At 42.7% G+C, this 15,872-nt stretch overlaps 2 protein-coding genes across 2 annotated transcripts; one reads left to right on the top strand and one right to left on the bottom strand.

The window, feature by feature from the left end:
* The first annotated feature begins 712 nt into the window (after nucleotides 1-712).
* LOC102532350 (olfactory receptor-like protein DTMT) lies at nucleotides 713-1,663 on the top strand. The gene has a single exon (XM_072939999.1). It carries the CDS (start codon nucleotides 713-715, stop codon nucleotides 1,661-1,663), a length of 951 nt encoding a protein of 316 aa, XP_072796100.1.
* Nucleotides 1,664-4,087: 2,424 nt separating this feature from the next.
* On the bottom strand, nucleotides 4,088-15,265 carry OR1R1 (olfactory receptor family 1 subfamily R member 1). Its single transcript, XM_006219587.2, has 3 exons — nucleotides 15,101-15,265; nucleotides 6,354-6,506; nucleotides 4,088-5,105 (listed from the first exon to the last, which is right to left on the bottom strand). Exon 3 carries the CDS (start codon nucleotides 5,079-5,081, stop codon nucleotides 4,137-4,139), a length of 945 nt encoding a protein of 314 aa, XP_006219649.2. The 5' UTR covers nucleotides 5,082-5,105; nucleotides 6,354-6,506; nucleotides 15,101-15,265; the 3' UTR covers nucleotides 4,088-4,136.
* Nucleotides 15,266-15,872: the final 607 nt, after the last annotated feature.

Here is a 15,872-nt window from a genome sequence, read left to right as displayed (position 1 = left end):
AGTTAAGCTCTGAAGTTAGACTGTTGGACTTAAGTCCCAGGTCCGTTGCTTAATAGGTGTGGGACTTTAGACAAGTTACTTAATTTTTATCTTAAAAAATGGAGATAGTAGTACCTATCTCATAGGGTTGCTGTGACGAGTAAATAAGTCTATGCATCTTAAGCTTTTATCTCAGCAAGAGCGAGCTCTGGCAAATATTTTCATGGTCTTATTACCACTGTCATCAGTCATCGTCATCATTGTCATTGTCACCACCAGCACCGTCTTAATAACCATCAGCATCATTCCTGAGTGGTAAGAATGGTGACTGGTTTTCTGGTTGATATAATATTTGTATCCCTAAGTGAGAGGCATACAGACTTAGATTACTTCCAGTCTACTTTCAGATCATGTTGATCTGACCCCACCCATGGTTCTGTTATGGAACAACATTACAGAATTCTGGAATATGATTTAATTTGACTCACTACTTTATATGTTTTTGTGCTTTTCCTTTATGTAAATATTTCTTTATATACTTGGAATATTTAAAATAAGGTATTAAACTTAACTCTTATGACATATGAGTATTTAATTAAAAATATCTTTTTGGAAGTTCTGCAATATGTATATACATGCATGTGTGTATGTCTGTGTGTGTATATATATATATATATACAGGCTCATACTTTCATACAAATTATTACTTTTAAAAAGGTAAAACAAAAACAACATGAAAATTGGAAACCAAACTGTCATCTCAGAGTTCCTCCTCCTGGGCCTGCCCATTGAACCAGATCAGCGAGACCTGTTCTATGCTCTGTTCCTGGCCATGTATCTTACCACCATCCTTGGGAACCTCCTCATCATTGTCCTCATTCGACTGGACTCTCACCTCCACACGCCCATGTATTTGTTTCTCAGCAATTTGTCTTTCTCTGACCTCTGCTTCTCCTCTGTCACAATGCCCAAATTGCTGCAGAACATGCAGAAGGAATACCCATCCATCCCCTATGCAGGATGCCTGACCCAAATGTACTTCTTCCTGCTTTTTGCAGACCTAGAGAGCTTCCTCCTTGTGGCCATGGCCTATGACCGCTATGTGGCCATCTGCTTCCCCCTGCACTACACCACCACCATGAGCCCCAAGCTGTGTCTGTCCCTGGTGGTGCTGTCCTGGGTGCTGACCATATTCATCTCTTTGTTGCACACCTTGCTGATGGCTCGACTGTCTTTCTGTGCTGATAATGTGATCCCCCACTTTTTCTGTGACATGTCAGCTCTGCTAAAGTTGGCCTGCTCTGACATTCAGATAAATGAAATGGTGATTTTTCTCTTGGGTGGGCTTGTCATTATTGTTCCATTTCTGTTGATCTTTTTATCCTATGCACAAATAGTGTCCTCCATCCTTAAGGTCCCTTCTGCCAGGGGTATCCGCAAGGCCTTCTCCACCTGTGGCTCCCACCTCTCTGTGGTGTCTCTCTTTTATGGGACAATCATTGGCCTCTACTTGTGCCCTTCAGCTAACTATTCTACTGTTAAGGAGACTCTCATGGCTGTGATGTACACTGTGGTGACTCCCATGCTGAACCCCTTTATTCACAGTCTGAGGAATCAAGACATAAAGGGAGCCCTGGGAAGAGCCTTTTCAAAGCAGACAATTCATTTTTCTCTGGGACAGTGACTTTAAAGATTAAAGTATGTTTTCAGATAGTAGGTGTAATACTGACAATAAATAGCATTCTGAATAGTCTAGGAGCACTCAAGCTTGGCACTGCTAATGCAGCCCCCACAGCACTTCCAAGGGGTGTTTTCCCAAATGTAGTTAGATGAGGGTCCATTGTGCCTCTTGGGTTTACCACTGTGTCTTGGGTGTGATGTAGCACAAGGGCTGACATGTAGTGGACACTCGATGACTGTTAGTTCGATTTTGAATAAATACGACTGTAACCTTGGTGTTTACTGCACTCAAAGAATGTATAATAGTTCCTAATTCTCTAGAAGATAAATCGAAATTCCTCAGCCACTTCAGTGCTTTGCTTTTGCCAAACATATCTGTTCCATGAAGAATATCTTCCAATTTATTATGTGGTTGCTATTGTAATAGTTTACTCTCCAGAATCATCATGTCTCCCCTTGCTAGCCCATTCAGTTCTTCATTTTATTTTCAGTTGTTGATTGAGTCACCCTTTTAATGACCACATTCTAAAATTATCTCTTTCCCTTTAATTGTACCAATCATTTATCTGTTAATGGCAAATTACTTCTTTTGATAATGTCTATATTTTGGATGAGAATTCCTCTTTTGAATTAAAATCATATGATATGGAATGGACCGTAGAATTCTGTTATGAATTTCTTAATTTATACACAGTAAAACGGTGGCCCATCTAGAGCCAAAGGTAACACAAATAGTGATAGAAGGACTAGAATCTATTTATGATCCCTGGGTAGAGTTTTTCCGCTGGAATATTATGCTGAAATTACTTGATGCTTTTTTTGTTTACTTCTTTTCTTATCACGTATATTGCAAGTGTCTTGAAGACAGGTGCCTTGTGCCTTCTAATCCCTGCAATGCCTCATTCAGTGCCTTGTATCTGTTAGACAAAGAATAAATATTTATTGATTTGATTTGAATGTATTTTGGTGTGTTTCTTGAAATGAATTTATGTCTTAAAACTCTCACCTTTTAAAAGAAGTCTTCCTAATAATGCCAGCTTTTATTTCATTTCTTCTTGAGAAAATTGTATTGATTATGAAAATAATGCATTCTCACCAGGAAATATCCAAACAGCAAAGAAATAAATAATAGAGTGGAATGTGTGGATCTCCCATTGTTCTGCACTTCCTTCCATAATGGCAGTTAAAAGTTGGGGAGTACTCTTCTAAATATTGTCAATGCACAGACTAACTTTATATACAACAGATCAATAGGACTAGCTGCCATTTTCTCACTGTTGTTACTTGAAATATATTCTGAATTCATCATTTCATATAAAGACATGTAACTATTTTAGAAGCACTATAGTGTTTTGTTGAACGGGTGCATTTACCATAATTTATTTAAGCAATTTATTCTTGATGGACATTTGGGTTGTTTTCAGTTTTTTATTATTTTGAGCAATGCTTCAGTTTTATTTCCTGGTTCATATGTGTTTTGTGTGTGTGTGTGTGTGTGTGTGGACTTATGCTGTGTTACTATGGACACATTCTTAGAAATGAGTGTACTCAAGCAAAGGATGTGAATTTTTATAATTGGATAGAAACCACCTCCAAAGAGTTCTTCTAAGGTAGACACCCTTCAGAATTAAATGAGAGCAGTTATTTCTTTACAATGTTTCCCAAACTGGATATTTTGCTTTCAAAATATTTATCAACCTTATGTCCCAAACTATGAGGTTTTTCTATTTTTAAATTGAATTTCTGTGTATGTCAGTGACGTCAAACACTTCTTTATACTGATGAGCTTTTGATGTGTTATTTGTGCATGTTCTTTGCTTTGAGTCGCGTTTTTCCCTATGAATAGCATTGCTTTATCTGTCTTGTAGGTTGCATTTCCCTCAGTTATTCATCTTTTGACTTTGATATGGTGTATTTTCCCCTCGCTGAAGATTGTGAATTTCAAAGTAGACAAATCACTTGATCTTTATTTCGGATATACTTTTTTTCTTTGACATGCTTGGAGAGGGCTCTTCTATCCTGAAATTGTGTTATCCCATTTTTATCCCTAGTTCCTATAAACTTGTAGTTTCTGCATCTCTATCCTTGATCCACCTTCAGATCTATCTTGTTATATCCCAATAAAAACGTTGTTGGGAAATAAACTGAAGTTATGTTGAATTATTACATTGATTTATGAGGGAGAGTTGGCTATTTATAAAGTTGTTTTATAAACTCCAAAATTTAAAAGTAGACTCTATTTCAAACATCCAGACAATACAGAGACGAATTTCGCTTATTGCTCTGTACCTATCCCTGTGAATAGACACCTTGTCACGTTTGCTTCAGGTCTAATTTTTAATTTAACAAGAAATTAAGACACTGTAGGACTAAAAATTGCTAGTGCCTTGGAAAGCTAAAACAAAACGGGGGCAAGGGTAGAGGGTAGCTCTCTTGTAGTCATTATTGTTGAAACGCCAGTGAATCCAGACCTGCCCTCACACCTCTTGGGGTGCAGCTCTCCATCGGAGCCCCCTTTTTAGGGCGTCCTTGACTTCTTTGTTGCGAAGGCTGTAGATGAAAGGGTTCAGGGTCGGTGTGACTACTGCATAGACCACGCTAGCCAGGCGGTCGTAGCGGGCAGAGTAGGCAGACGACGGCCGGAAATAGACCGAGAGGACCGAGCTGAAGAAAAGCGACACCACCACCAGGTGGGCCCCGCAGGTGGAGAAGGCGCGGCGCCGCCCCTCGGCAGACCGCACTGCCGGCACCGCGACGAGGATGCCCACGTAGGACAGGGACACCAGGAGCAGCGGGGTCAGCACCACGGCCAGGCCCTCGGAGAAGACGGCTGTCTCCACGGCAGACGTGTCCGAGGTCGCCAGGCTCAGCAACACCGTCATGTCACAGAAGAAGTGGCGCACGGGGGCGGATCGCGGGTAGGAGAGCTCGGACATGAGCAGCGTGTGCAGCAGCGAGTGCAGGTGGGCCACCGCCCAGGACGCCCGCACCAGCGCTGCGGACCGCCAGGGCGTCATGACCGCGCCGTAGTGCAGGGGGCGGCAGACGGCCACTGCGCGGTCGTAGGACATGGCGGCCAGCAGGTAGCTCTCGCTGATGCCGAAAGCCCCGAAGAAGTACATCTGGGCAAGGCACCCCTGGAAGGACACGGCCTGGCCCGGGTGGAGCAGGCCGGCCAGCAGTCTGGGGACCGTGACGGTGGTAAAGCAGAGGTCCACGAGGCTCAGGTGGCCCAAGAAGTAATACATGGGGGAGCGGAGAGCCCCGTCAGACCTTACCACCACCACCATGCTCAGGTTGCCCAGGGCATTGACCAGGTAGACACCAAGGAAGATCAGGAACAACAAAGGGTGGATGTCTGTCCCATCCATCAGGCCCAGGAGGAGGAACTCTGGGGCAGAGGTGCGGTTGGCCAGGGCCATGGGGTGCCCGCACAGGTGGGGGTGCTGAGGGGAGAGAGGAGGCAGTGGGCCTAAATTCTGGCACCTCTAGGTAGACTTCTGCATGTTGAGGTTCCATGTAATAGTTTAAAACTGCTGCTTGCTAAAATGGCTTAAAAACCGGGTTTATGAAAAAACTGAATTTCAGAAGGGTGTTCTAGGGTAGTGGGCCTCAAGCTTTGGAGTAGATCAGACCTGATTTTGAGTCCTGGCTCTATCATTCAAGTGGTGTGACCTCTCTGACCCTCAGTTTCTTCTTCTTCTTTAAGTGAGGAACATACTAGTTGCTACCCCTACAGTTGTGAGGATGGAGCAGATAATAAATCCAAAGCTCTTGGCACAGTGACCAGCACATATAAGCACTCAAACTGTCATTTAGCTAACTATCTTCATCTTCAACATCATCATCATTTGCTTAGTCAGCCAGCAGTTGGGGCAGAATTGGGACCCAGGCCATCTGAATACCAGTCGAAGGTTTTTCACAAGACACTTTTACCGCATTTGCCATTCATTTATTCAGCACGTATTATGCAGTAGCTCAGAGGGCTATAGTTTTTTAAGTATGCTTTTCTTAATCTCCGCTGAAACCTGCTTCCTCCTAACTTCCACAAGTGGCCCCAGTTTTGGCCTCTGGAGGCTACACATCAAATCTGCTTTCTTTGCAGTTTTTCACATAGTGTTTGAAGAAATCTATTCTAGGTCTACTAAGTCTTCTTTTCTCCAACCCAAACACCCCCTGGTGCTTTAGATTCTTTCTTATAGGACCCATTTTCAAGGTCCTTTCCCATTCTGGTCACCTGTGCTTTGTTTTTCTTAATAGGAATAGGACACAGTGCTCTAGCTGCGGTTGGGCTGCGTGGAGTTCCTGGGGGGCAGTAAACAGCTCAACAGTACACTTCATACCTATTTATCGAGTGTCTCCTTTGGGTCAGGTGTTGTGTTTCTCTCTAGGACTATAAAGGTAGGTCAGCCATTGTCCCTAACCTCCAGCCATGCCAATGTAATAAGCAGTTCACTAAATGTGAACAAAGTAGGAGTGATTTTTTCTGCTTGGCTGATTCAGGGAACATTCCAAAGAAGAGGGGGTTTGAACTAGGGTTAGAAGAATGGGTAGGAGATCACCAGACAGAGACTTGGGAGTGAGAAGGGAATTTCAGGCAGTGCAGGAGAGCCAAAATGGGGCTGCTTCTCCCTTACTGCTATAAGACAGAGTAAAGTGGGGTGGGAAGGAAAATAGAACAAAAGGATTCTCACCTGAAGGGCAGCATGCCAGGCCTCAACACTGTGTGCTGGGTCTGTGGGCTGGTCTCCCTCCTGGTCAGAGGTCCCCGGTCTTTAGGACAGATGCAGCATGATCCCTCTCTGCCCCAAAACTTCAGCGCATTTCGTGTGGGCTTGGACAGCAGCCTTTGAGAGAGAGAAAGCCAGCACTGTAAAGGCCCTGGAATTCCTGATCATGCTGTTTCCACTCAGCCCTGCTGCCTTGTCAGTCTCCCCATTGCCCACTGGATACAGTGTGAACTGCTCAGCCTGGCATCCAGAGCTTTCCAGCTTGGTTCCCAGCATTCTTCTCCAGCCTCGGCTCGCTGCTTCCACATGCTTCCCTTCCCAGACCCCAGCCAGGTTGGCCTTGTCACTATCCCTTGCTTAAACCTTTCTCCCATGCCTTTCCTGCTTACTGCTCCCTACCTGAAGTGCTCTTCCTACCGCATCCGAGTACCCAACTCTGGCTCCACCTCCCCCAGGAAGCCCCACCTCCTTTCTTGACTTTTCCAGCACACACGAATGCCTCTCTCTATCTCTCATAGCCCTCATTTGGAACTCAGCCCTCATCTGCTGGTATTAAAGTGACTTTTGCTGCTGTGATGTTCATTTTCCCCACTAGATGACAAGCCTTCTGAGGGCAAATATTTAGTTGTCTGTTCCCATCTGGCTTTAGGCCTGGCACAGGGCTTTATTTTAAGTCTCCTGGCAGTCAAGGAAGGCTCCAAAGAGGAGGTGGCATTTGAGCAGGGCCAGATTGAAGGACAAGGCATTCACTGGACAGACAAGAGTGGAAGAAAATTCTGGAGAGAGGGAATAACACGTATAAAGGAAATTACAAAGGAAACAGCAGAGAAGTTATGTAATCTCTTCACTTAGAAAATAGTAGGTGCTTAATAAATGTCAATTTCCTCCCCTACCCAGCCCCTAAACACTTTTGGTGATGGGAGATGTATTGACCGAGCTTCAGTTGGCTCCCCATGAGATACCTGGCACAGGGCTTGTTTCCCTGGATGCTGAGTGGCTGTTGTCAACCTAGAGCCTTTTCCTGAGGTCCGGGCATGGCAGTGTCTGCTTTGAAATGGATAGGAGAAATTCACTTAAGGTCATCAAATGAGGCAGAGATACTTAGGATCTAGGATCAGAAACCCCATTTCTTAGGCAGCTTGCAGCCCTAAATCTTATATGAAGAAGGTCACCTTTGTAGGAAACACTTAGATGCACCAAGACGCAGAGGCACACGGGGATACAAGCCTACCCACTGACACAGACACAGCCTGATAAATCCAGACACACACACATGCCAGAGATACACTCACACCCACTAGGATGGGAATATGCATATATAGGCACATGTAGACACCTGCTTACCGTCATTTACACCCAGGATAGACACATACACAGATTCACTCACAGGTCCACCCATATACATACACGCCACATAACACATGAAGACCCAGACACAGACCCACCCCCACACACAAAAATGCCAGAGGCACAGAGACCTCCACGGAACCTCCGAGGCACTTGAGACCCACGAAGGAGTCTGTACATAAAACCAACAAGTCCCTCCTTCCTGTCTGTTGCCTCAGGTCTCCACCTGCCATAACAGAGTGGCGAGTGGACGGTGGCCCCCAGCACTCTGAGTTCTGGGAGTTTCTATCCAATTCCTTGACCCCAATCTCTTGCTGGTCAGCCCGGATTCTTCTCTCCATGGTGTCCCAAATAACTTCCTCTGCAACTGCAGTTTTAACCCAAGATGAGCCCTTTCTTCTTTTGTGTGTGTGTGTGTGTGTGGAGATATATATATATGTTTTTATTGAAGTATAGTCAGTTTACAATGTTTTGTCAATTTCTGGTGTACAGCATAATGCTTCAGTTATATAGGAACACACATATATTCATTTTCATACTCTTTTTCACCATAAGTTACTACAAGATATTGAATATAGTTCTCTGTGCTATACAGTACGAATTTGTTGTTTATCTGTTTTATGTATAGTAGTTAGTATCTGCAAATCTCGAACTCCCAGTTTATCCCTTCCCACCCTCTTCCCACCTTCAGTAACCATAAGTTTGTTTTTCTATGTCTGTGGGTCTGTTTCTGTCTTGTAAATAAGTTCGTTTGTCTTTTTTTAAGATTCCACATATAAGTGATATCACATGGTATTTTCCTTTCTCTTTCCGGCTTACTTCACTTAGAATGACAATCTCCATTTCCATCCATGTTGCTGTAAATGGTATTATTTCATTATTTTTTATGGCCGAGTAGTATTCCATTGTATAAAGATACCACAACCTCTTCATCAAGTCACAGGATGAGCCCTTTTAATTGAAGGGCTTCCTCCCCTCCTCTGCTTTCCTTTGCTAACTTCTCTTTCATTTTTCTTAAGTAATGATCTTACCTGCTGTACCTGCCCTATGTCAGGCAGGTACTCAAGCACCAGGGACACATTGGCTGTTACTTCTCATTTCCCTCACTCAGATACTTGATTTTCTCACTTTTCTTTCCCACCCTTGATTATGCCATTCCCTCCCAGCAAGTCTCCTGCCTGACCACTTACCTGTGAGCATAAACAGGCTCTGCCCTCTGCACGACATACCAGAGGCTGATATGCTTCTAGCAAGGGAGTTAAAGCAGGTATGACCCTGAGAGGAAGGTTTACCTCAATAGCCAAAGACGGGAGGAATGGAATTAGGCCTGGGAGCAGAGGGATCACCCACTAATTAATTATCCAGGAAACTCCATGGAGAGCTACAGTGACCTCTGCACCCACTGGCCTTGTGAGGACCACTCCATTACCCTGCTAGAGAGACTGGGAGAAAGGGAATGGAGGAGTCTGGGAGTCTAGAATTGAGGTAGACACTCCTCTGCGTGGTGGCACTTGTGCTGGCCCTGTGTGCTCAGAGGATGCTATCTCTCCCCTTCCTGCTTCTAAGACCCCAGAGAAAAAATCCAGGGTCAAAGAGGTGAACATTTCTGTGACAGCAAATGTGGAGAAGAAGTTCATCAAGCAAGCTTTTTACTAATTACACAGCCATCAGCAATGGCTGGATGTGCCTTCTCCCCACTGTGAAGTGCTATTATGACTTTAAGTATTAATTTTTCTTTTCTTGTTTTTTTGCTTCTTTGGAAAATAGAAAATTATTTTTATTTCCTTTGACTGTTAAGTACATTTCTCTACAATCACAAGCAGTGTAGCTGTGCTCATGGCTTTACCTGCCTGTTTCCAGCACAGAGCAGCCAACTCTAAATCAGGGTCTTGGCCTGTGTTGGGTTTTGCACCTGAAAAGCAATAAGCTATAAAACCATTTAATATAAGTTCTGTATGTATATTAGCATAGTTATAATTCTCAGAAAAATGAATAAACATAAAATGATTATGATCAAGTTTTGCATTGATTTGAGTTGATTTGTGGAGTAATTTCTAAATATGTACTATGTTAAAATTAGAATGATTAAATAACGTCGCATGTCCATTGCATGAACACAAAAAGAAATATATATAATATTTTAAATTTTTATAATTTAATAATGTATTTATTACTAATACAAATTTTTTATTTTAAGATTTTATATAATATTTATATTATTATAACAATAATACAAATATACCTGTATATACCTATTTTATATTTCTATGTTATAAAAATAAATAAAAATTTTTAATATTTCCTTCCAAAGTACCAAAGTGAAAAATTACACTCTAAGCACAATTATTAGCATTGTTACTATTTTGTAAAGAGGATATCACATTAGTTTGTGTTAATCTTAAGCAGAACCTCAGGGGAAGTCAGGATTTTGTGAAGTTTTCCAGGAAGCCTCAGAAGTTTTGCGGAGGACTTGAAACTTGCTCTGGCTGTGGTCTTTGAAAGTTTGAAAGTTCAAGGCAATTTTATCTGGATCTCTAAATCAAGAGGGCCTGGCTGACATCTGAGTTAATCAGTTTTTTTTTAAGAAAAAAAGAATGTATATGTCAATTATATCTCAATAACACTGGGGGAAAAAAGACAGGACAATAGTATACTGGAATAATAATAGTAGGATTATAGCTATTTTGTTCTTTTTATTTTAAAAATAATAGCCCTTATGGTTCTGGTTCACAATAGTGAAGCAGGAAGATCCAGAACCCATTCCTCCCACAAACATACTGAATCTACAGCTACGGTGGAACAATTTCCTCTAAAAATAATAGTTCCTATTTTCCACAATCGCCTTTCTTTACCTAAATAATTAGAAAATAGTCATCAAAATAATCTATGGACAGCCAGTGAGACTAGGACAGAAACTCTGTAATACTGTACATGTTGCTATGTTCCTATTATTGAGTGATTGATACTGGTGGAGCCAATAAAAGATTTACATATAGTTTGACAAAATTCTTAATGGGAAGGAACTTAAACCCAGCTCACAGGGCTCAGTGATATCCACCTGGAATGCAGACTCACCATTTGCCCGTGAGAGATTTGTACTAGACCCAGAAGGTCCTGCCTCTATGATGTCCTGGGAGTGCTAAATTTCAAAGTTTTAGAAGTCTGGGACAGGGAAAATGAGGAGGCTCTAAAAGAATCACTCCATCTCACAAGGTTTACAAAAGGGGGATACAAAAGAGTGGCAATGTAAGTGTAAATGTATGGAAAGAGAAGCTACTACAGAGCAGGTCCTACCATTCTCAGAACTTCCCAAGGGTCATGCTCCCCACCCTGGGGTCATGCAAAGCCCGAAGCCAGGAGCTGAGATTTTGACCAGAGGATAATACTGAGAACACAGAGGACTTCCCCATACTGCTCTTTGAAGGCATTATCAGCCTATCAGCTTGCATCTCACTAACACCCCACCCCACCCATGACCCCCTGAAGCTAGACCTACATAGAAGCTTAGGGAACTTGCTTCCAGTGCTTTAAGTGTGGACTCTTGCAGGCAAGAATCAACAAATGAAGGTTAGTAGACAGCTAGGAGGGAGATCCAAGCTGAATCATCTGAATACATGGTTCTCATAGGAACCGATTTAATGGAGGACACAAGAGAGTGCTCAAAAGTTTCTAAGGCATGTCCTCGGTGAGATCCAGAACACCCCGTTTCGTTAAATCAAGAGAAGTTTGCAAAGATAGGGTCTCAACAACAAATGGTTCTTGGGAAAAAAGCCCTCCTCAATTTTTGAAGAAAAGAACTAGGTTTATCACTGTAGAAAACTGAATTAAGACTCTAGAACCAACTTCTAGAATTTTACCATTTGAAACTTGGCCATCTTTACCGTTGTCGACCAAGAAATACAGAAGGTCACAAATAAGAGTTTAAGGTCTTAGGATTTGCAATTTGGGAGACACAGATTCGGGTAAAATGGAAGAATGTTCCAGGGAAGAGAAAAAGTCAGGGGCTAATAAAGGCAAAAGCCACAAGGTTGCTGAAGTTTTCTGGCAAGAATTATGATTGATTCTGATGTAAGAAAGGAAATATTTGTTTTTATGGGATAGTTTGTTATAAGTTATTTAGGACAAGGTCAGATAAGTATTCTGAATTTCTGGAACATTGAGTAAATGTTCTGGATGTCTGCATTAGGACAATAAATTGTCAAAGTTCAGATTCCATCTGGCCTGAGATGTGCATAAGTAACACTTCCTCAGTGGCCTCCTGCCTCTATTTTAGAGAGTTCTCTTAGCAATACCAACTCCATTTTCTTTTCACACCATGCATATACATTATATGGGGGATCTTGTTTGAACACAGATTTTGATTTAGTAGGTTTGGGGAGGGACTGTGACTCTGAATTTCCAACAAGCTTTCACATAAGGCAGATGCTGCTGGGTTGCAGACCACACTTTGAGTAGCAAGATCTAGAAGATCTGCAGAAAGGATTACAGAAAAATGACAAGAAAAAAATAAGAATTAGAAATGATGAATTAAAAGATAAGGAGACGAGTACAATGGGCATTTTTTTTCCCTACTTAGCATTCATTTTCTTTTAATTCTCTACCCTGGTTTCCTTTTGGGTCATTTTCCTCTCCTTTGTAGACAACTATGATGATATGAATCACACTGCCAGGTATTCCCCTGGCTAAGGAGTGGACTTAGGATCCAAGACAAACCAGTTGAACACTCTTTCCTGGGGTCCACATTTATATGGAATTTTCATAATATATATTCTCTTATCCTTAACACCATGCTTTCAAGAGTCTTCCAGATATTCAGGTGTTGGTTGGTTTGTTGACCTAAAACAAATAGACTCCAGCAAAGATGGATTTATCTGAGATCAGCAGAGAATTTAAGGTCTGCAACCATGGAGAGCCATGTTCAAGTCCCCCCACAGCAAGGGAAGGAGAGTGCTTCTAATGGGAGGAATAGGGAGTCTGGAGGGCTGTAGCAAACAAAAAGTCTATTGATTTCATTGGCTGAGTCCTTGCCAGGGAGGAAGAGGAGTCTCTTCTTCCTGTTGGGTTCTGCTGTCATCTCAGAGCAGGGGAGCTCCCCCTTCTGGTCAACCAACTCTATCGGAATGAAGTTTCTGCTTACAAATTTTTAACAAGTTCATGTTCATGGTTATATTACACTCTATTGTATTAATACACAACAGTATATTTTTCTATTCTACTGATGATGGGCATTTGGCTTTTCAACGGGCTATCATGAATAATGCTTATTTTCATCTTTACTGATACTGACAAACTGCTCTCCAAAGATGTTGTAACAATGTGCATTCGCACCATCTCTTCCCACCAGCATAAGAGATTCTAGCTGCTGTGTCTTTGTCAACATTCAGTATCATCAGTTTTTAACTTTAGCCATTCTGCTGGATGTGTAGTAATCTTCCTCTAATTTCCTTAACTTTATTGGTAGTTGGAAATATTAATTGGAACAGAAAAAAATTTGTGAATGCCTGGAGAGAGAAACTCAGGGTAGAACTGAGACAGGAAGGGGGCAGGGCACAGCCATTCAAGGAAAGATACAGCAATTAACATCAAAATGGTGGAAGATTCAACCCCTAATAGGCCCTGAGGCTCAAGATGGTGGGAGATTTGACTTCTAGCCGATCTTGAGCTTCATTATACGCCCACTGTAATATATTAACATGGTAAATAACATGCCCACAGGCAAGATGACAGTCCTAAGGCTAGCTACAAAAGGTCAAAGAGTGGGAAATGGCCAGCTTCCTGGGAATCCCAGCCCCTTCCCCAGGTTAGTTAGACTTGTTCTTCCACTTATTAGCATATGAAGCCACCAAGCCCATAAAAACTTGCAACCCCTCTCTCTCTCCCTCTTCCGAGACTGCGCACACTCTGTCTATGGAGTGTGTACCTACTTTTAATCTGAGCACCCAACCCCACACCTCGTGGCGTTTCTTTTGCCTTTCAATGTATGTCTCTTAATAAATCTACCTTTACTCAACTGTGGCTCACTCTTGAATTCTTTCCTTTGTGAAGCCAAGGGTGGCACCCACATGGGACAGATCCCAATAGCACTGCAAAGGCTTGGAAAACAACTGGCATTGAAACCACAGCCACAGAGGGCTGACTGGAGCTTCTGACCTAAACCTACCCAGCTCAGTTGCCTGAGAAAACAAAAACACCAGCATACTCTATAGGACTTACAAAAAGATGGAGGCTCATACCGTAATATTCAACATACATAGGTGATACTCCAAAATTGCCCATATTATGAAGCAGCGGGAATCTCTCAGCTCACATGAGGAGAGACAGTGGGCGCCTCAGTGAAGGTGCTGGGACCGGTGCTGGGATTATTTGACAGAGACTTTAAAGGATTGATTATAAAAGACTCCAACAAGTAAGGGCGAACACTGTTGAGAAGAAGGCAAGATAGAAAATCTTGGGGAATAAGCAGAAAATACAAAGAAGAACCCAATGAATATTTTAGAACTAAAAATAAGAATAGGTAAAATTTTTTTTTTTAAAATATGCTGAATGAACTCAACCACAGAATGGAACTGACACAGGAAAGATTCAGTGAATCTGAGTAAAGGAACTATGCAACTTAAACAACATAGAGGAAAAAGGCTTGGAAGAAAGTGCACAGAGCTTCAAGGACACGTAGGACAAAACTAAAAGGTCTAACACGCATGTCATCAGAGCCAAAGAAGAACAGGAAACAGAGTGTGATACAGGGGTAAAAAAACCCTTTATTAAGAAGAAATAATGGTTAAAAGCTTCTCAAATTTTGTAAAAGACAAACACCTACAGACTTAAAAAGCTCAGCAAGTCACCAACAGGATAAAAAACAAACAAACAAAGACTCATCACCCAGGCACATCACAGCCAAACCAATAAAAACTAAACACAAAGAGAAAAATCTTCAAAGCAGCCAGGGAAAAGCCACGTTTCCTGTAGAGAAACAATAATTCAAATCACTGTGGCTTCTCATCAGAAACAATGGGGGCCAGAATAAAGCGGGATAATATTCTTTTAAGTGCTGAGGGGGAAAAAAAACTGTTAATTCAGAATTCTATGTCCAGCAAAAGTACCCTGGAGGAATGATGATAAAATAAAGACATTATCAGATGAAGGAAAGCTAAGAGAATCCATCACCAGCAGACCTGCTCCAAAAGACCGGTAACAAGAAGTTATTCAAACATAAGAGAAATGATATGAGCAGGAAACTTAAACCGCTGGGAATAAAGGAAGAACTACAGAAGTTTTAAAGATCCTTTCCTCATGAATTATTAAATATACTTGACGGTTGACAGGAAATATTATACATGACATTAGTAATGGGCGTTAATACGTACAGACATGATAGAACAGGCTGACTTCTGATTCCATCTGCTCCCCGCTCTGCAAACAACTGCCTCTCCCTCTGCTCAGCAAGTCTTTTCTCGGCCACGTGGCTTCTGCTTTTTGGAATTGTTTCCTTTGGCCATCTTGGCCTCTCCGGCTCCCTCCATCTTGGCTGCTGTGGCTCACCGCCCAATTCTCTGTGTTTTCCACACCACCACCACACACACACACACGCTCACACTCACACACACTCACATCGTAGAGACTGGCCCTGCTCCTTCTGGTTGGAACAGCGGCTCCACTCAGGTATACCTCTTCGGCTGCCAGACAGCTAACGACTTGTCTGTTGGAGTACCTGCGGCTGAACAGCAGTTTCATTTTGTGTAAAGCAAGGTCACCCATAGCTTCCCCCCAACAAGGGCTGCGGCTGGGGCGTGTTTCCTTCCAAGGGGGTGGCAGGCAGGAGCGCTGCCGTGGGGGGTGCAGCCTCACTAAGCTGTCAGCCTGAGAGCCAGGCCACACCCCGGCACCCCTCTAGGGCTTTGTATGGTCTGATCCTTCTTCCTGGAATGTCTTTTCTCTCCTCTTGCCTAGAAAACGTTAAAACTCAGCACAAGGCCTGAGCAAGTCACTCCCTCTCCCCCCGAGTCCTTGTTGCCCTTACATCCAACTTCTAGTCAAGCTTGTAAGATGCTGCTGGACACTCTGGCCTTGCATTTGTCTCCCCAGCCAGACAGCAAGCTCCCAAGGGAGGGGGACAGGAGACGTTCATTGTTGCATTCC

The sequence above is a fragment of the Vicugna pacos genome, chromosome 16 (genome assembly GCF_048564905.1).
Source record: "Vicugna pacos chromosome 16, VicPac4, whole genome shotgun sequence".
NCBI lineage: Eukaryota > Metazoa > Chordata > Mammalia > Artiodactyla > Camelidae > Vicugna > Vicugna pacos.
The sequence above is the reverse complement of the archived record's forward strand: the minus strand, read 5'-3'. Positions and strand labels throughout refer to the sequence as shown.

Coding starts and splice junctions, on each gene's coding strand:
- LOC102532350 (XM_072939999.1), top strand. CDS start 713: ATGAAAATTGGAAACCAAACTGTCATCTCAGAGTTCCTCCTCCTGGGC.
- OR1R1 (XM_006219587.2), bottom strand. CDS start 5,081: ATGGCCCTGGCCAACCGCACCTCTGCCCCAGAGTTCCTCCTCCTGGGC.